Source organism: Echiichthys vipera, assembly GCF_963691815.1.
Source record: "Echiichthys vipera genome assembly, chromosome: 5".
NCBI classification, from domain to species: domain Eukaryota; kingdom Metazoa; phylum Chordata; class Actinopteri; order Perciformes; family Trachinidae; genus Echiichthys; species Echiichthys vipera.
Genome location: NC_139830.1, coordinates 23,125,645 through 23,147,417, shown reverse-complemented (window position 1 = coordinate 23,147,417; position 21,773 = coordinate 23,125,645). Strand labels below are relative to the sequence as shown.

General features: G+C 41.5%; 1 protein-coding gene across 3 annotated transcripts in view; it reads right to left on the bottom strand.

Moving 5' to 3' along the window:
* stard13b (StAR related lipid transfer domain containing 13b) overlaps positions 1-19,840 on the bottom strand; it is a gene marked incomplete at its 5' end in the record, with an annotated part of 47,204 nt that extends 27,364 nt beyond the window's left edge. The window contains one exon of one of the 3 annotated variants that reach the window (XM_083913533.1): positions 19,737-19,840. In XM_083913533.1, coding sequence (XP_083769659.1) covers positions 19,737-19,770 — 34 coding nt within the window. Of the gene's footprint in view, positions 1-255; positions 419-7,152; positions 7,370-19,736 lie in introns of those variants that run through there. The other 2 variants (XM_083913532.1, XM_083913531.1) reach the window with 2 other exon arrangements.
* Positions 19,841-21,773: the final 1,933 nt, after the last annotated feature.

Genomic DNA, 21,773 nt, shown 5'->3' with positions numbered 1-21,773 from the left:
CCAGCAGGTTATCCTGCATTCATACTCTCATATTCATACGTATGCGTCATATCTTATTCACCACATGTTTTGTTGACAACCAGCTTGCTTGGCTTTTACTCCTATCATTCCCAGAGAGATATGACAAATACCAATGAATTTAAACACAGTTCCTAACAGCTGGCTCTACAGCCAAAGCTTTAAAAAAGTATGTTTTCAAAGAGACCAACAATGGGAACTGTCACTTCTATCCTTCTATCCAAACCCCTCTCCTACCTCCAGCGATCCTCTTGAGTAGTTGCTGCCTCGCAATGATCCTGCCCAGCCTGTACCCGGAGCGTCTGCGATGATGGTCCATTCTCAGGTAGAAATCCTGAGTCTCTGGGGTCATACTCCCAAGACACTCGCTGCCTGTGGACTCCGGGAGCTCCCGAAACATAACTGAAACACTGTGCCCCAAACAAGCCTCTGACTGCTGGCTGATACACACTCACCCACACACTCTCCCACCAATAGAAAACTTCACATACAGGCGCAAAAAGCCTAAAGTGAACTGAGAAGGACAGCAGAGCAGAGCCTAGGGGGAGGAGTGCCAACTCTTCAGTCTATCTCTGCAGCTCATGTGACCATAAGGGGGCCAATGACAAGGAGGCAGTGGGAGTACTGCCCACCTTGCCGTGCTGAATCCAGTGTCTGTGTGAACGCTCGTCAACTTCCCCCTGCTCTGGAGGGAAATATAAATACCATTGGAATGCCTATGAACTGAGTAAGGAGAGCTGAGTGGAAGAAAGAGGGGTGTGGGAGGGCTTACAAAAATAGTGTTTTTTGGAGCCGCCCTACACTAGAACAACTCCTCTGCTGTTGCTGGTCTCACAGGTGCCAAGTTTACTGGGGGAGAGTGAGTCTGTGCCATTTTAGAGAAAACTACAGAGGAGAGAGAACGAGAGGGAGAAGTTGTTTTCTTGGTTGGAGAATGCTAATTTCTGCTCCCCCACCCCCTAACCACATAACCCCTAGTTCCAGCCACAGGAAGGCCTCTCAGCAGGTATCCTCAAAGTGTCACCTCCTCAGGGGAAAAAGACATTTTAGCTTGAGTGACCTGGATCCCCTTAACTCAACACAAAGGAAAGTTCAGGATCTGGCATATCATCTGTTTAGTTTTGATGCCTGTTCAGTGACTATGAATTAAAGGCTTTTGTTATATCTAGTAATTACCATGTACTAATGTGTATGGTATATAGTTTTTGAGATAAGACAATGTGTCCCTCCATTTTGTACTAAATCATTAGGAAGTGATTTAGTACGTAGACGTGTGCCAACAGATGTCAATCAAACTGGGACTTTGAATGAAGCTGTACAGAACAGAAAATACTACAAAAATAAAAAAAATAAAAAACTTGTTCACATATAATTGTAAGAACTGTGCAGTGAAATTTGACTGCAGTCGGGAGTAGTGGGCAGCTGAAAAGTGCCCGGGGAGCAATTAGGGGTTCAGTGTCTTGCTCAAGGACACTTCAACGTGTAGAGGGGCAGGAAGTCAAAGATCGAACCTCCAAACTTGTGGTTTAAAGCATAACTGCTCTACCTCCTGAACCACAGCTGAAATGATCTGGTAACGTAAAATAGTTGCAAAATTAATTTACACCATTTGGGATAATATTGTTAAAAATTCAAACTAAACCTTGTTCTTCTCTGACTTAAAACTCCACTTGTGTCAATCAGTTTACAACATGGAACAGCCATCTCCTTACTCCTGAAGTAAAGTCCACATCCGCAAAAACCGACCCACCCAGCACCAATCAGGGCCCCTGCCACTCTTCTGGTGCCTGTCTTGGCCCCTGCATACAGGCTTGCCTGTGTAGTATAAGCATGGCGCCACACATGTGAATAGAGCACAAATGGGCAAGCAACCAAGTCAAACACAGTCCCTGTCTGTTTCTCTCCCTGGCTGGCAAAATCCACCCTAGCTTAAGCTCACAAAGACCACAATTCAGTAGCACACTTCAGAGCCTGCTGCACGTTTTCATAAACTCTTCCTGGGTTTAATGGCCCTCTCCACACCTTCAGGTGGAGCTATTTAAATATATGATTGTTGCTTTTCTAAGGAACTAGGTGATGGTGTGACACTATTCAGATGATTTCATTGGGTGGTGACTCATTTTTTACACACACAAACACCTGTGTTCATTCATACTGTAAAAGGATCGCTTCAGGTGTCAGATGCTAAAAATATGAGTGGCAGCATATTGGCAACAGAGCGATCTCCCTGAACCCATGTCTGTGTTTTCTTCTTCCCTCTCCGTCTAGACGGAGAAATTCACTCGGTGTATCATACATATCGCATTACGGAATCAATCACCCACTGCTATGCAACATCATAATGAATGAGATTAATGGTGTTTTCGTTTCTGTCTACACTCAGATACCTCAGTGGGGGTTGTGAAAGAGCTACAAGATCTCCAGTACTCCCTTTGGATGACCCTGTGTTTAACTTTGTGCCCCATGCCATGAAGAAATGGCTGTGGTGTGTCCTTAGTGGGAGTGTTGTGTGTCAGGCACAGTGACTCCAGCCCTTATCAAACTTGTTTTAACACGCCTCTGTCTAGGTTTTAGAGCACAGCTACTGTACAGCATGGCAACAGGATTCCAGACTCACATTACACACACAAATGTATATTGAGCGAGGATCTGTAAATTGCCAGCTAGCGTGGATTTTTATTGTTTATCACAATAAAGGCAGTTATTTTTACTGTGTTAAGCCATTTTAAAATGCAACTGGAATGCAGAAATTTGATGCACGTCCAGCCTTCATTTATTCTCTGCTCCAGTGCTCTGCTTCGTCCAGGCGTGATTACAAAAGGGAAATTCATATTCTGAATCATGGACTCGTGGCTTTGCGGCCACAGATGATGAGGCAGTTGAGTGGGATTTAGACACTGTTCTGATGTGGTTTGATTCAGCAGCAGACACATGTAATCTGCACTGGGCAGTTCTAGCTCTGGCGTGGCTACGTTTCCTGTGGTTAAGGCTTAAGAATAGCTCCAGTGTGACTGAAGATTTCCACCTCATGAGCCACCAAATGTTTAAATTCTGAGCTCAGGTCTGGAAGGAAATCACACTTTAGAACTGCATGATCAGTTTAGCTGCTGTGCAGGTAAGCTGAAGCATTTTAGAAGCCCCTTATAGTGGCCCTATCCGGTGGACGAGGTGGCAGGTGCTCCAAAGGAGACTTTTACCTACTATGGCTGCTACTAAACACAGTGAGGATCACTCCATGCATAATTATTCAGACCTTAATCTCATCCTCTTAAGTAGTAAGCATTCTTGGAGCAGCTGCATGAAGCTGCTGGGTTTTTCTTAAACATAGGTGTGTCCCAGGATATTCAGGCCTCTCAACTGCACATTATTAAGTCATATAAGAGTGAAATATGTAAATCTTAAAGGAAATACACAGGATTTGGGAGAGGGGTGGTATGCTTTTTGCATTAAAACTGGGGGTGAGTAGATTTCCCATCATATCCAAATTAATTATAGTGCGAACTAGAGACCATCATGCAATCGTCAGAAGGGGTGGGGGGGGGTGGGGAGAGGGCTTTCTACCCTCCTACTTCTGACGCCCTGGTTGCGACGACACCCTTCTTCAAATTGGGTTTTCTTTTTGATCTCAACTACACACCTGTAAAGTTTTGTGACTGCATTGTGCCTGGTTGGGACACTAGCGCTGAGAAAATCTGTCAGCAGACAGACAGACAGACAGACAGACAGACACGCCTAGAAAATGACTCCAAACCACCGCCACACACACATACTTATTTAGCGCCTTCTGGCTACTCAAGGAACTTTTTATACTACTTGTAATATTAACCCTTAAGGTACAGCTGATAATATAATAGCGAAAGGTTAAACCACAGCTTTGCCTTAACATTACAATGACAACAACAACTACTACTACAACCTGATGCCATTCATCTTTTCCAGATGGTGAGGTTTAGTTTATTAATTCAACAGAAGTATCGGATTGGTATCGGGAATCGACCGATATACAAAGCCCAGGTATCGGTATCAGTTATTGAGACTGAAAAGGTTGGATCGATGCATCCCTAAATGGAGGATGACCCGTTTTACCTTTGAGCCACAGTGTTGGAGAAAAGTATGTCTGGATGAGTTAAACTTCTGGGATAGGGGCTAGTCAGACCAGGTTGTCAGCATCATGCTCAAGTTCTATTTGGCAAGTGCTTGGCAATATAACGAAGGAACAAGAAAGTCTATTTCCCCACCAAAATAAGAATGCAGCTTGAACATAACCATAACTGTGACACCTGTGAGGGCAGGATGTCCTCATGGTATTAATGTCATAGTAAAAACACAAACATATGTAACATGTCCTCAAAAGCAAAACATTCTATGTTTGTACTCCTCCATACCATCAAAGTATCAGTATCAAGTTTGGTGTAAACTCAAAAGTGCTTATTAATGTGAATGAAAACCTCCAGACTGTTTAACTGTATTTTATTTATCTGTGGGAGCTGATAAATCGACTCAACTTAAAGCCCCAGCTACTTATAAAGTAAAATGATTTCATACATATCTTGCTGCAATTAACACAATCTTTGTGATATATATTTATCTATATAAAGTGTGACAGCGCACACCTATTAGTATTCGGCTCCTGCTTTCCAGTTAACCTGAGAAAGTTAACATCTATTAATCACACAGGAGTCGATAAAGCCAGCTGTGTCTTCTTAAATATTTGCTTACTGCAGAGTGGCCTGTGCAACAAATCAGCAGGGTGCAGATACAGTATCACAGTCAAATAATAATGTTTCATACAAAGGCTCCACACTTCTTATCTGATGGACTGATGTACATAGTTTAACTCTATCAGGTCTATCAGGAGTCAGGGCTTCAGTGTGCAAAACGATTTTATGCATCTATGCATTACGCATTTTAAATAGACACTAAATATAAGTATTTGGCTGTAAATAGACCAACACCTGTGATCTGACAATAATTTTCTTGATGATTGGCCATGCCATCTCTGATGAGCTATAGAAATTAGCTGTCAGGGTGTCTAAAACACCTGACAAAAATTCTGTACAAGTCCAGGGTTCCTCCTTCTCAATCCCCTTGAATCTGTTTTGGAAATTAAAGATGAATTGTCTCCTCTGCCCCCAATTTCAGCCTTAGATACAGCCTAATGTCAGCATAGTCAACATAAAAAAGGCACAATATAACTACTGGAAACAAAGAACACAAGGGAACATCCTTGCAGGGATCAAACAAAGTATAACAACATTGGCATAACTTCCAATCCATCTGTCAAGTCACTTAGGTCAATATATGGCCCCCAGTGCAATGTGTATATAAGCAGCTCAAGGCCTCGGGACTACAGAGCCTGCCAGATGCCTGGCACACATCGCTGAGGTACACATTTGTAATATAATTTAAGATTAATGTGTCAAATACAACGCAGGACTCAGCTGTGGCATCAGTACCATGCCTCAGTAGGCTGCACAGTGGAGTCGAGCATGTACCAAACTTCCTGCGCAAAATACAACAACCTTGTGTGAGGACTGAAGCGCAGCTTTGAGTCCTGTTAAACAGACAGAACACACGTGGGCTTGTTTCTATTTGTATGACACCGAGCACTCGAACTCCTCCTGATGACAGAGCTGTTTTGGCATTCATGTAGCTTTCTCCAAGGAGCCAGTGTGGTCAATACACAGCACCTAGTGGTAGACTTAGACCACTGCACAAATAATTGATTTCCCAACACCCTCAGGAATCCTTACATGAACCAATTCTTTTTAGTATTTCTTTCAAATGTATGTTAAATGTAAGTTCAATCTATGAACAAATTATCCACAGTGTATAACATGTCACATAATTTATCTTTCCTCCTCCCACAGAGATTCTTTGAAAACACATGTTGCCTGTATTGAGTAAATATTCTAATCTGTTAACCCATTCTTTAAACGGCAGCAGGAAATGGGGGGTTCTATCAATTGTGCAGCTTTTCATACACATTATGCAGAAATATAATGTCAGTTTGAAGAGACTTCATTTGGGACTTAAATAACAATATAGTTTGTTGTGACTGAACAATGTCTGGCAGCACAATAGCCCTTTCATTCAGAGAGGTTCATTCCAAGAGATAAAACAAATATGTATAGACCATTTAATTGGACTCACATTGCTACGAAACTGCTTGGGTCCAAGTTAATTTACAGCCAGGTATTTGTATTAATAAAGAGAGCAAGCGGATATTTACTTGCAATCAATCTACACTATCTATAATTAAAACTATGAAACGGTCTACAGCACTATCTCAGAAAACAGAAAGCAATAAAGTAATGAAAAGTCAAAACATAACTAGATAGCTAGATAAAACATTTGTTTTCATGTTAACATCAGGTGCTCTATGAGCATTTAGATACATTTTAAACGAAAATCAAATAAGAAAATGATCAAATGTTGTCCACTCTCACTCTTTCCATTTCACAGTGTAAACATTCGCCTACTCATCAGCGCCACTCTGAGGCATCGGCAGGCCAGTGGTCATAGGCAATGGAGAACAGTGAAAACTATACATCAATACTAGCCCATGGAGCCACGGATTTCATACACGTGCGTAAAGGGTTATATTGATGATTATATATAGGTGTTTTCCTCTCCAGGCTTGCATTAGAAGACCCTTAAATCTGGTCAAATCTGAGTGAAAGTCCTTTGGATGCCCATTTCCTAAAGTTGTCCAGCTTTTCCCCACTGATTTATGAAAGTAAGTATAATTGGACCATAGGCAATATGACGGTGAAATTCTACTTCACTGGGCCTACTCACAACAGACCATTTCAATAAAGTGTCACATTTTAATTTTTAAAATGCATTGGACCACATGCACTGTCCGAATTAGGATCAATATGTGTTTGCACTGCACATAACTAACGTCTCATTAGAGGAAAAACAATAGCAATACAAATTAATTTAGCCTATAAATGTTCAAATAGGCATTTTTCCTCTATAAATAGCCTTGCTGCATCACTTTGATAACACATCATGATCCTTAAAATTAGGGGACAGGGGTAATAAGATGATCTCAATTTCTGCAGTGCTGTTGAACCCACCGCTACACCCTTTGAGCGGACCAGGGTCTGCCTGCAGCGGGCTACTGACCTGCCAGTCTCCGCTCCCTGACATTCCTCCAGAGTAAATCCCAGGCTTTTGATGTGGAGTTCCGCAGCTGCTCGCTGAAAGACCGCCGGAGCTTCAGTTTCGCTGAGTTTCTTCTAGATGTCATCGCAAATCGTCCACTTTGACATAATAACAAAATCCTCTTCGTCCCACACAAACCCGTTATATTAAAGTCTCCTTTCGTTTTCCCGGTTATAACGTCTGTTCCCGGTCTTCAAACGCAGCTGTCAACATTTTGGAGGAAAAAGTAATTTTGTTTCCTCTCGCATAGAAACGGAAATTAATAACAAGAGTAAAAGTAACAAAGTGATTGTAAAAGTACCAAGCACTTTCACACTTCACACCAGATGTGTGTGCGTCTGTGTGTGTGCGCATGTGTGTGTGCTTGTGAAGGGATCCACGCGCAGCGAGCGCTTCTCAGCCGTGATACCTTCAAATGCTGCGGGAAACATGGGTATTACCAACTGAGCACATATGATCCACCCAACAAAATGGCAAGTGTGAGTGGAAAGGAGGAATTGATAGCTTGGAGTACTGATGATAACAACAGATGGTGCACTTAACATCATTTTATAATTGCTACTTTGCACGATAGGCTATATAAATAGGCCTATGAAGTATTGATAATAGGCTAAGTATGTGATCCTAGTGCATTTCAGCCTTTGTTTAATATCGTCACACTGTTAAAATAATCGCCCAAGTCATTTCTTATCAAAATTATTGTTGTTTTTTTGCCCAAATAACCTCCTCATGATGCCTTCCACCTATGGTAAAATCGCCTACATCCTCAGTTGATCAGATATTCAATATAGAATAAAGATCAATAAATACTGGGGAAGGGAAAAGTAATAAAAATGCAAATATCTGAACAACATAGCATAGCCTAACCACGAGATACCTGATGACTATAATAAAACAGACAAAGTTTCCAATCCAAGTCTATCTTTGTCACTTTTTTTAGACCAACAGGCTTCCAACAATTCAAATTTAGGTAGGAAATAGAGCTCTACGTAGAGTGCCTGAAGGCATCACAAGCTGCAAACTGCTCAACACCCCACCACAAACACACACACAGCAGTTCTCAAATGTAACAATTCAAAACTGAGCATTCACTTTCTCCAGTCCACTTTCTCACTTTAATATCATCCCAAACACAATAAGACATCATTTTTTTTAAAAATAAAATAAAAACCCCAACAACAACAACAACAACACTGCAACATAACAGTAATTCAATTAGGGAATACTTTTTTTGCACATTTTTTGATATTAGTGTTGTGATCAATAATACCTTGAATGCATCTCTTATTTTCTTTAACTGTAATGTAAAGATTTTTCTTGGATAGAATTTTTAACTGTGGGTACTCGCCATAGAACTATTTCTTAGGATTTTCAACTAAATTTCCCATCAGCAAGATGTCGCCTATTATTTTAAAGCTCAGTGAGAGTTCAGCGAGATCTCCCCAGGTAGGTTAGAGTAGGTCAACCCTTCAGCAGCAACATGGGTGAAGTTTCAGCACCATTTAGTTTTGTTGTCACAATATCTTGCACCACAGATACTGAAAAGAAAAGAAAACATCAGCTCATGTCTGAAGAATAAACAGGATACGTTTTTTTATGAGTCTGGGTACTAGACAACAGCTTCAGTTATCATTATACTCTAATTATTTGAGGAATTTCCTCCTATTATTGTGTGCCCGCTCAGGCAGCGCATGATCTAAGAGCGGTGATATCATATCGGTTGTATTCATTTCTTGTTCACCAGCTGGCATTACTGTTATAACAGGTTTAATACCATTATAAACACACAGAGTGACTGGCTGGAGATTGACAGTTTCTTAAATGAAGAAATCTCAGCTGACCTCAGTTTGCCCTCTCTGTGTGAAGCTGAGCTAACATTACTTCATTTCAATAAGGAGATGGACCCCATTTGCCACCGAGCAGGACGGGTGATTTACAGATTATAACAAGGTCACAAAGTGAGATATCTGAGCGCCAGGGGAGTGTGCAGCTGAGGGGAGAATATTAATGAAGGACTCACTTTTCCATTTGTTCTGTCTAAAACTGAAATTATGTGCAGCCAGGAGGAATAAGAGAGACTCAGTTCGCTGCTCTGATTTTACTGGACCTGACATGAAAACATTAACGTCGACATATTTCATGTTAAGGCTCTGCTCTCTGCTGAAGACAGGATAACAGAAACATCAAAGATCACACCTTCCTAAGAAGCGAAACAGCAAAACTTTCTGCGGCATTCAAGATGAAGGAACTAAAACAATTATCTGAGTGTGACAGCTTTTCATCTGCATTTGGATCAAAACGAATTTGTCACCGTTATTTTTTATGGATTAACAAGTCACGGGAATGAAAAGTGTGTGAGAAAACATTGATGCTTGGTGGGGGTCAGTGTGGGTCACAGGGAGGAACCTGCAGTGATCGGCACGTCGCTATTTTCAGCCCCACTTCAGAACCCAGGCTAAAATCGAGCTTGGAGGACAGAAAATTCACACACACACACACACACACACACACACACACACACACACACACACACACACACACACACACACACACACACACACACACACACACACACACACACACACACACACACACACACACACACACACACACACACACACACACACACACACACACACACACACACACACACACACACACACCTGTCTAGAGAACCTGTTTCATTTGATCCTCTGACATTTCAGGAAGGGTCAGGATTAGGCCGAGTCAAGCACCATGTTCTCCACAGCACGTTAACCAGGAAGCTTACAGAACAAAAGGCCGAAAGTTAACACATAAATTCTTACTATTTTACACAAAAGGTAAGGTAATATCAGAAGTCTATTTCCTTAAAAAGTGAACTTGCAAAAACAACACTGTTTTTTTTTCCCATTAAGAACTTTGAAACAATTTTCGAATCATCATCTGTCAATCATCTCACTAAACCTTTGACTGACATGGGTCGCAAACTTGATAATGAATGAGTGCACTAGCTGTCAAAGGTGTAAACATGGTATCAATCTCGAGACCCAGCGACTGACGTGGCAGGAATGGACAGACACACCATAGCATCCCTGTCTGCCCCTGACAGTACAAGTGATGGAGGTAGTGCAGCAACAAGGTTCTGACCTCTCTCGACATGAATCACCAGAGAGGTAAACACAGCCCACCGCTGTGCCTCTCCTCTCTCAGTCTGATAAAAAAAAAAAACTAACACGAACAATAAAGATGAGCATTATCGCCACAAGGATCATTGTGGCTAGACAATGACTTAGCCTCTGGAGCGGTCCTTGGCAGTGGAAGTAATAGCAGATGCAAGGAGAGGAAACATCAATCAGCTTGAGAATGTTTTCCCTACTCTGACTCACCCACTTGTTTGTTTTGGCCGAGGCAGTTTGTAGAAAGCTCTTTTTCCCATTTTCCCTGAAAAACTGGCCCATTTTCGAGGCTACTTTTTATCATCTCACTCCCCCACATACAGAGAAACATTTATTTGTACACAAGTTATCTAAATTCCAGTGTGTGTGTGTGTGTGTGTGTGTGTGTGTGTGTGTGTGTGTGTGTGTGTGTGTGTGTGTGTGTGTGTGTGTGTGTGTGTGTGTGTGTGTGTGTGTGTGTGTGTGTGTGCGTGTGTGCGTGTCCGTGTCTGGTGACTGATGTGGAATGCTGCCCCATCACTGCAGTGGGAAAATCCCAGATGTGAGGAAACTGATTTCTCCTCTGCGATTGGGTCATGTTTTTGGCCAGGAGGTCTTACACCAGGCCCCCTTGAATAGTCTGGGAGATTGCTCTTCCCAGCCTAATGGAAACAAGGCTCAAGGAGCGGGGAGTTCTCCCCTCCACCTCCACCCGGCCCCTGAGGGCTCGTCCCAGGCATGTGCTATAAATTTCCTGACCATATATTCCCAAGTCGAGTTCATTTTTCCAGAGGAGCCACACATGTGGTGTATATCTGGGTTTAGATTATGGGGTTGGGGAAGGAGGAGCTGACTTTGGTCCCAATCCATTAAAGTGGCCACTAATTCTGTTTTCTTAGAGGGGAGTGTGTTGTAACGTCATGGTTTCTTCCTTTAGTGAGGTTGTTCATTCAGAATCATTAATTCCAGAACAGATGATCAATTACATCAAATCTGTTTTTGAAATAGAGATGAAACATTAAAACAAACCTGCAGCATCTCACATGACTCATCCATCATGTTTATCCAAATGTTCCGGCTGCAGAAGTTTGTTACATAACTTGAATTTTACATTAAACTGCAACACTGAGTGAGATAAAAAATAGCAAAGTTTGTTTCAATATAATAACTGTCTATAGAAGTGTGAGCTTGCAGGGGTAAAAGTTTGTATAAAGAGGCTTGAAGAATGTAAAACTGGCATGACAAGCGTACGTGGCTATTGTTTCATTGAATGACAAAGCATGTAATGCTGTCCAGTCTGAATCTGTTAAGGCTGCGTTGCCCGCAAAAATGCATGGGAAAACATTTACACCAATGTCCCACACCTGGTTTCTATTAGAGCAATGAGGATCTAATCACAGAGGTACATTTCTCTCTCAATCCCTCTTACTGCCTCTGTTTCACTCTTTTTCTCACAAAGGTGGAAAAATGTAAAACAAGCTCACGTTTAATTGATTCTAAGTCATTTTCAAGATGGTTTTAAGTCTCTTTTTCCACCAGGGATTCATTTCCATCACCTTTCTGGTGATGTGAAATGCACATTAAGGGAGTTTTGCTCAAAGGCATCTTTACAGCAATCATCGATAAATACAACGGACAGGGTGATTCTTCATGAGTTGCAGCTTACTGTAGCATGACTTTAGCCTCCATGAAACAAATCCAAACAGGAAGATGATGTTTATTTTTCAAGACGAGTCTCGTTCCAAGGGAGAAACCAAACCAAAGGAGAAAATGACAGCTGCATACAATTAGACCTACAGTAGGGATTCCCCTCCTAATACAAATATCTTCTATTTCCAACATATTTGAAATGACAGTTTGCCTCCATCGGTCTCAAGCTTCTGCACATGACTCTCAAAAACACTAACAGAATTATACAAAATATTTCCCATAAAAAGAAACCAAACCCTGGTGATCAACATCTGTGTGAACACATACAGAAAAGTATTCCCAGAAAGAACATGTGTTTACAAAGTTATGTTTGCAACAAAGAAGAAAACAATTTTGAAATAAAAGAAAAACTTAAATAGTTTTATATGCCTTCACCCTAATCGTTCATAAAAAAGCATTTGTGCTTTCATCCCCTCTGTTTGAATGATCAGTTTTATTAATGATGCATGTATGGACTCACTGTGCAATAATTCTGCTCAGCTCATCAGCCATGATGAGCTGGAAGTACAGTGCAGGTATTGTTTTCAAACTGAGACACAAACAGGTCCTGCTGGACCCTTAACTTTTAAAGCCGCTGAGCCGGAGAGCAGAGAGGATACAGTACAGGAAGTCTGCGCTGCCTCTGCATGCTATTGCTCTTTGATTACTGAGCCAAATTGTTTAATCAGGGCTGAAACCAAAAGAAAGCCGTAGTGCTACACTGCCCCGGGACAGAGCCTCTTTTAACGACACGCTGTGTTTTTTGTTGTCTGGGTACAGGTGGAAGTGCATGCAGCTATGTAAATCTCCAGCGGCATGGATACCCGTGACCTTGCTTCAGTGCAGAAGGACACAGTGTTTGGTGTGAGCCGTGCCACGCGGTCGGCCAACCCGAGGATAGGGAGGCGAAGGCTGCAGGCCCAGCGGATACACAGACGTTTTACCACCCTGTAACATCTGGAATCTCTGTGGTTTATGTGGGAAATTTGGGAGGTCAATGCGGTTACTGTATCTAAATCGACCCTGTGGAAATGCTCTTGGCTTGAAAACACACACACACACGCACACACACACACACACACACACACACACACACACACACACACACACACACACACACACACACACACACACACACACACACACACACACACACACACACACACACACACACACACACACACACACACACACACACACACACAAAGAGATAACAGGACTCGACTGTTGACAGTTTAGTCACTACATCCTGGTGCAGGGGCTGAAGTAGTGTGGACCGTCCTGGCTCATTACTTCCTAAATCTTGTTTCTGCCTTTCTTCTCAGTTGGCAGCTGAGTGCTGGACCAACCTGTTAGCTTTTGTGTTGTTTCACACACACACACACGCACGCACGCACGCACGCACGCACGCACGCACGCACGCACACACGCACACACGTACACACACACACACACACACACACACACACACACACACACACACACACACACACACACACACACACACACACACACACACACACACACACACACACACACACACACACACACACACACACACACACACACACACACGGTGCCTGCCCTCCTGTGACTGGCCTGTATCCTGACACGGCTGCCCACGTCTCCTTCCACTTAGTTTACAAAACCCAGGCCTAAATTCCTGAAGACACACACAATACAACGTACAGAACACACTCTCACCTTGGTCATTTTGAGAAGTTGTTCCGCAAAAGATTTATTGGTTCTTTTCTAATTGGCAGTGTGGGTATATATAATTGGGAATCAGAACAATAAACATGTTTCCTCTCACTGAAGAACATAAAACTGACAGATAATACCGTTCCTGTTCAGACAGCTCTATGAACACACACTGCGCACAATGACAGGATCGAACCAGATGATTTACACTTGGCAATAATTTATGCCTAAACATGATGAGAAAGGTTGAACAAGATGATGTCATTCAGTAAAAGGGCCTTGAAGACATTATTAAATGGTATTATGTGCTATTTATCTATGATAGCTACAATAATTGCAGTGAAAATGTTGAAATTGCAATAAAAACGTGAAAAGATTTCAGATCAGGTTAACCAAATAGTTTGTCTAATGTTTTCACAACCTTGACAAATTACCGTATATACAAAGAAAAGTCTAGAAATACTACCAGGCTTCTTTTCCCCCCTCTCTTTCCCTGTCAAACAGCCAAGCTGGCCTCTGCACTCAGGAAACCGCAAGTCATTTTCCATCTTTTCCATGTGTGGAATTTTTCATGCACTCGTCATGCCAGCAGCACCCTTTATAGTCTGAGCTGGATCTACAAATGACGACTTTCTTTTAAATTTAGCGCATGATGTCAATGATCTGGCACCTGTTAGGCAATGGACAGACGGGGAGCAAAAATAATGGTACAAGCTCATGAAAATGGATTTCTCTGCAGCTATATGCTTTAAATCAAGGCGTTTCACAATGTCCAGGTCTGTATCTAAATAGTCAAAGAGCAGATGAAAATCCTTGGCCATATTCAAACACCATGGTGGAAAACAAAAGTGATATGTTGCCTTTTTCTTCTCAATACTGAAGCTAATGCACCACACATATTCTTTGGGGTGACACAGAGGTAAGACAGATTTATTGACACGTCTCTTTTTCAACCAAATTTAAAAAGTCCTGTGTCGTGATGGCTACTCTTGTCATGTTACCTTTACAAAGGGGATGAGGGTCTCTTCCCCTCACACTCAAGCTACTACACATTCTTTTCTAAATCTTCAAGGAATATATTGGTTCTTGTCAAATTTTACTTTTTCTCTGTTTACACAGGTTTTTGCAGACCTGATAATGTATTCTTTAAGTATTTAAAGTGCATGGTAAAATGAACAATTGCCGGATGTCCGTAGCAGCTCCACTCAAAAACATGGACATATAACTTGTCTGTCACTACTTACATTTTTTTATAACAAGAATATATTATATTAAATGTTTGATCCATGGCAGGCGCCCACAGCCACAGTAAGAGAGACCAACATGTGCTACTGTATATGAACATCTTTTCAAATCAAGAGAAATCTGAATGCTTAAAGTCCATAAATAAATGTTTTTTCCCAGTGTGATGTGAAAGAACTTGACTAGCTTGATGCAGAGTGTAACTTCAACTTCGTCCAACATATTTGGGATCAACTGGAACAGAGACTCTGATTAGCATGAGATATCAATCACCATGGTTTCGGACCATATAAAAAACAGTAGATTTCTTCTAAAATTGATCTATTATTTTAAAAACCCCATGGCCTCCGCTTGGGACTATGTGACACTTAGCTAAGTTTCAACCTTTTCTGTCACAACAAAAAAGATTTCATAATGAAAACAGTACTGAAGTCACACTCCAAAAGAGACCAGTGAATACAAACAGTGTCAATAATACAGCTCAAAACATGCAAACTCACATATGATTTCAATTTTTCATGCACCAGTCTGCTTGTACATGTTCTGATTACAACTATGTAGGTAATTCCTCATTTGTTGCCATGACGCTTTTGTAAAGGGTATAATATGGGCTGTAACAGGCCTCCAGAGATAGAGACAGAGAGACACTGCAGCTGCCTGAGGTCACAGTCAGCCTCCGACAGCAGGCAGTGACCCTGGGTGAGACTGAAGGCCTGGGCTCTGGGAACAGCTGGGGAACATGCAGGAGTCAAACACAGATAAGGCATGCCTGCTGTAACGCATTAGCAGCTATAGACATTATATATTTCCCAGTGGTGCTTCATCTAAAGCTGGACTGGTGATTTATATGGCAGTGTATACTCACTGAGGTCCCAGAGAAGAGCATTTTCACACTAAGACAGATGTCTCATACTGTGGGAGTCACAACAACAAGGCTGGTAAAAAACTCTGACGAGGTTTCACATAAATAGATAAATTGTTCAAAACCCCTGATGTCAATCAGGTATTTCCAGCAAAAATCCTAAGGATGTGAAATGTTTTAAGTTACTGAAGGCAGAAAAACTGTGCAGGGATACCCACTATGGATAAACATAAACTATAAAGAAATACAGCATCTATGCTCGAACTTCATCGCCAAAGGATTCAAGTCAAAGTACGTCAAACCATTTAATTGACCTCTTAAACTGTGCCAAAACATCACAGCTATGTCTTCTTATTACCAGAAATGTTGCCAAAACAAAAGACATAAATCTCACTGATACCATTTTTATTTCATTAGAAACATTTTCTTCCTAGAGGTACTAAATTCACACATTTCTCAGGCTTTACAGCCTACACATTCAATGTTTACTTCATCTCAGTTTGACAGTCCAGAGCACATGCCAAATACACTTCTCTCAGGGCAACAACTGTTTATCGCTTGATTAGACCACTCTGACATCACTCAGAATCAATAAAACTAGCAAGGCTGCATTTTGGGAATCCATCACCAGTTGATTTAACATTACCAAATGAAAGGAAAAGGCGAGATCTAAACACCAAAACATCCATTTTCCCTCTTTTCTACAGCTTTTCTCTGGGCGTCATTCACACCAAGGGACACAGGGCTTTACGTTACTTTCCTTACAAATACAAAGAAGTCTCCAAGGGGTTCACAGTTTCCTCTTTGTTTTTCTTATAATCAGTAGCAGGAGATTTCCACATTGAAAGTAGATTAGCATATTTATTCAGAGAGAGGATCTGTGTAAATGCACACAGTCTGTCTGTTTGAAAGCCCAGAGTGGGAAATTTTGGCCTGACAGTTCTGGGCCACAGAGTGCTGTTTAAGCCTCATTTTCCCTCACACTGCCATTTGGGAAGGTGATGTTTATCATAACAAAGCGCATTTATCCAAGTTAAAAGTCACTGAGTTCTGCATAACTGCTTCTCCTTGGACCCTGTCAATCTTTCTGTCTTACCAACCCACTGCAATCTTTATTTTTCTGTTAAACACAAAAAGATTTACAAAATACACATTAACTGTGCACAAAATCATACCCGTATCCATTTCAAAATCTTATTTCTGCCCACTAAATACATGTCTGAAGCCAGATGGATAAATGCAGCTTTATTATCCTTATCTGTATGGTATCTGATAGAAACCTGGCTGGTTACGGAGCTCTCAGGGCTGCAGTGTCACTGTGGATTCATTAATTCTATGATTAATGTTGGTTAAGGCAACTGGGTTTTGAGGATGAACATAGCTGCCTCCTCTCACCAGAGGAAGCCATTCATTTCCACACTGCAATTAAACAAGACTTTTGGGAATACATAGATTTCCATAAAAATTACACTGTGTGAGATGGAATAAGACACTCCTGGCCCACCATCTACTCAAGCTTTGAAAAATGCTCCATAAACGATGTGTAATGCGTTCAGAAAATAAACATTTGAGAAGGAGGATTAAGCTTTTTGAGCACATCCATTGACCAAATCTTCTCTGAGCATATCCATATGCGGTTTAAGATGGAGCTCTGGGTTTTGCGTTCGCCTCAGGAAAACCAAAACAACAAGTCAAGTGGGCTAAAAGGTTGAGTGCTTTTTCCATAAATTCCTTGCACAATCTTAAATAAATAAAGTAGGAAGAGTTTTGAAATACCCCAAAATATGTTTGAAATCTCTGTTCACTATCCTCCATGGTGCAGTACTTATTATCAGTGTTGAATGAGGCAAAACGAATTGAAGGCTGTTAAAAGCACTGCAGAGATGAGGAAAATGTATAGTGAGAGTTTAACCCCCCCCCCCCCCCCCCCCCCCCAAAAAAAAGGCTACTTAAATACTTGTATTTACAGATAAATACAATTTAAATGTAAGATTCAAGTACTGTACAATGTGGTCAATCTTTTAGAAATGTTGCACAACTTCATCATGTTTGCAGGAGATGGCACTGTAATCACCCAAACACTGTAAACCTGTTTTCAGATGCAAATAAGGTCTTTTAGTTTTATAAAAAAAATAAATCAAGATTTTAAGTGGGTACTCATTTCACACACTATTTTATCTACTGATGATAATGGTGTAGTAAGTACTTTCCAACACACTGAATGTGTAGACCTTGTGCATATGAGAGCAATAAAAAGACATTGCATATTTATAGCACAGAATACCAATGCTTTTCTCACTGCTACTTTGCTATTTTGGATCTGCACCCAAAGAATGTGCTTTTCTTCCCCTGGTTAATGTCATTTTAATGAGGTGGACAGTGTTGTTATGGACAATACCAAGAACCATCTGGCCACCTCATATCCGTGTCATAAAAGCGGGCTCCTCAGCCCAGCTGTAAAATGCAAACAGGGAATATCGCACCTAATGTGTCTTACTTTTTGCCAGCTTTGTCCTTTTTACAACATTCATCATTCTCCAAGTTATTCCAGTTGAGACCATATGTTGATTTCATTAACTTGAGGACTAAATTAAGTTGACAGTGGACACTGTCTGTGGTCTGGTTTATTTCAGCCAAAAGAACCACCTAAAAGACAAAGCATGTGGCTTGATACGCAGCTCGCTATGGAAATCATTGGTTGAAAAATAGAATGATGAATGTATTTAAGGAGAATCTTATAGCTGTGTTGACAAACTTGTTGATGTTATTCACGGTGGTCTCACACTCAGGTTTCCAAGAATTACAGTTAGGAACGACCAGTCACAGATCGGTCACAGCGCATTTCTCATATACACGAGCAGACCACACATTAGCTAACTGCTGCATAAAATTGACATGCATTTTTTTCCAGACCATAACGTCCACTTGTGCGTTACCATCATGCACAACAGGGGTCATGTGAGAGTGCAACCTGAGCCCAAAATGGCATCTACCCAAATCCGGCAGCTGCTCCCTAAGGGCCACATCACACAGGCCAAATATTTCCCCTCAGCAAAACAGAAACAATGATCTGGCACGCTGCCTAATTTTAACTGCATCCCGCCAAGTGACCAATATATAGAAGGCATTTCAAATAAGACGCATTCTCGAGACACCGGCTGGGAGGGAGCTCGCAGACACCTGTGGCTGTCAGTCTTATTAACATTGTCTGAGGATTAATGCCACCATGCAAGCCAGGACACAGTGCAGATTCAACAAGATTTTCATGAGGTGCCAGACAGCAGCGCAGCAGTACGCACTCAAGAATAAATGAGACTGGACAGATTCCTACAACACTTTAAATCTGATCTCAAAGAATTCTCTGAGTCAGTGTGTGTAAAAAGAAAATTTCACAAGGCAGCAGTGTCTAAACTTGTAGCTGTTTTAATGCTGTTATATTACTGTTTCTGGTAGTGGTTTTAATACCATGTAAAGTGCCTTTGAGTAGGGAGAGTCTGAGCTAAATCTTTATTTAGTCTCCTAGTTAAAATGAACAGAATTCCTGGTCCATTCCTTTTCAACTCCAGTGATATGAATATATTGTGCTGCAGTCTAAAAGTAATCTGCCATACAGATGAGTATTCATTGAACTTTCTGATATCCATTTGGACACTACTGTTATCACATTTACTGTTTTCTCTGCATGCTAAATCTGGTCACTGGGTGCTTTCCCAGCATGCGTTGAGCAGAGAGGAAGAGAAACACACCAGGCAGATTGTCAGTACATCAGGCTCATTATGGACAGAAAGACACACACGTTTTAGACTCTCCATTCTACCTGAATTTACGGCCAGAATCTGAACATTAATATGTTAAATGAATTTACATCAAAAAGCTGCTGGAAAAAAATAAAAAAAACATAAATAATGTCTTACCTGCCCCTGCTGAGTTGGTCATCTTATTGAACATCTACAAGACAAAAGAAATAAAGTATTAGTAACTGTAGCACAGTATTGAGAGGATGCTACTCATCACAAGGTGATGGATAGCTGAAACCATGGAAGAGCGATGTGAGCGACCGCAAATTGAGAATTTGGCTTTGGCTACATGAATGTAGTTACACTTTGAAAGCCAAGAAAAGCATGTCACATTATTTGACTGTGAAAAGCAGTAGAGGCACACGCCCAGTTCCCTGAATTCAGGCAAAGAGGATATCTCCCTACATTCTTCAATAGTGCAATCACTGCCGTAATGTCAAAGTCAATAAAGAGAATCCACAGCAGAAATGGTGGCATGATTTAGCACTTTTTAACTCAGAGGCTGTGCTGCCTGTCAGCCTAGTACCCCCAAAAACTGTTGTCAGTGCAGTGAAAAAACAGAAAAACAGGAGCTTTAAACATTTAGCTAAAGATTAAAGGATATATTATTGATGCATGTACTGTTTCCCTGGAATACTGTTAAACTGTCGGTACTGGAAAAGTAGTGTTGCAAGGAAATAGATATTACCTATTACTGCAAAATGAAAACAAAATGGATTCTCACCTGAAAAATATATAGTGATAGAGGTCCTTGTTTTAATGGTTAATTTTGCAGGGAATAAATTGACCAGTCAGGATGGCTTCCCCTCTCTTGCCCGTGCAACTCTCTCCTCCATATCCCCGCTGTGCCCCACTGGTCTGATTTACGCTCTTGTTTGCTTGCCCTGTTTCCACATTTCTCCCCTGGCAAATACAAAACGCTGTGAAAACTCTCAGCCTGTCTGTTTGCAATACTGTTGACCCTCTGTCATGACAGTCAATTGGCAATCAGCCCACATGGTGCTGATTCAAACTTCCATCAACATATCTGCAAAGGTTTATTGGTCAGTTGGACTCAACACAATAAGATAGTCGTGTACTGCATGTTTCATGAGGGCCACGGCCCCCACAGTGTTGTCATGGCAGCAGAAACGCTTGCAGTGTAGAGAAGCACTTGGCCGGATGAACGACCTATATGGCTGCCACTGTGCTGTGACAACAAGAAAGACCTGATTGGCTGGATTAAACAGGACAGGTGGTTTTGTTTGTGCACTATCTGTCTTTGTTAAGTGGTCCTCGACACTTTTAGGCCACGCGGCAAAAAAGGTCGGAGGACAGCGCAGGCACCTGGGAGTCCATTTTAATGAACAGGAATATTTAGCATAGAGAGAGTCATAGACAAGAAATTTTAGGTTAGGCAGGTTTCGTTAAACCACCAGGGGTGTCGATGTGGCTCCAGGCTCAACCACTTGGTTATCTCCAGTCACAGATCCCAACTATCTGACTCAAAAGAGAAAAATAGGGTCATAAACATATGACTCATACCATAATTGATGTTACCTCTGTTTAAACATGAAAGAGGTGAGTGGGACCTCTAAAAACTATTGTCAGATAGAATAGAATAGAATAGAATGACTTTAATGATCCCAGAATGGGAAATTATTTTGTAACAGCAGTAGTGGGTCAGCAAATCGCACATATCGAAACACTTCCGTAACAGAGTTCAAAGGCTGGTTTTAATGTACAGAAACATGGAGGCCCGTCATGTCTGTGCTTTCAAAATCCACATGTATCTTTGAAGAAAGGGAAATGCAATGGACCTAATAAGATAGTCTCAGAGGACCAGCTTGAGACCCAGTTTCAGAAATAAACTTTTGAAAATTAGCACTCCAAAAACCAGATGCTCGGCCCCAGTGGAGATGTGCCGATTTGACAAGGCTTCAAAGACTTGAACACATCACTCTCTCTTTTTCAGCAGCCAAGAGAAAGTATTTCATCCTGGCATATCACGAGCGCTGACCCACTTTAAACACATAAGCGCAGTTCAGTCCAGTCGCAGTCAGATGGTGGACACATGTCAAAGGTTTGCAGGTCAGGAAAAGTGACATCCTCCACGCAGGAGCAGCACACAGTCCCTTTCAGGGCTGTTGTCAGAGGGAAAACTTGCCTTTGCTT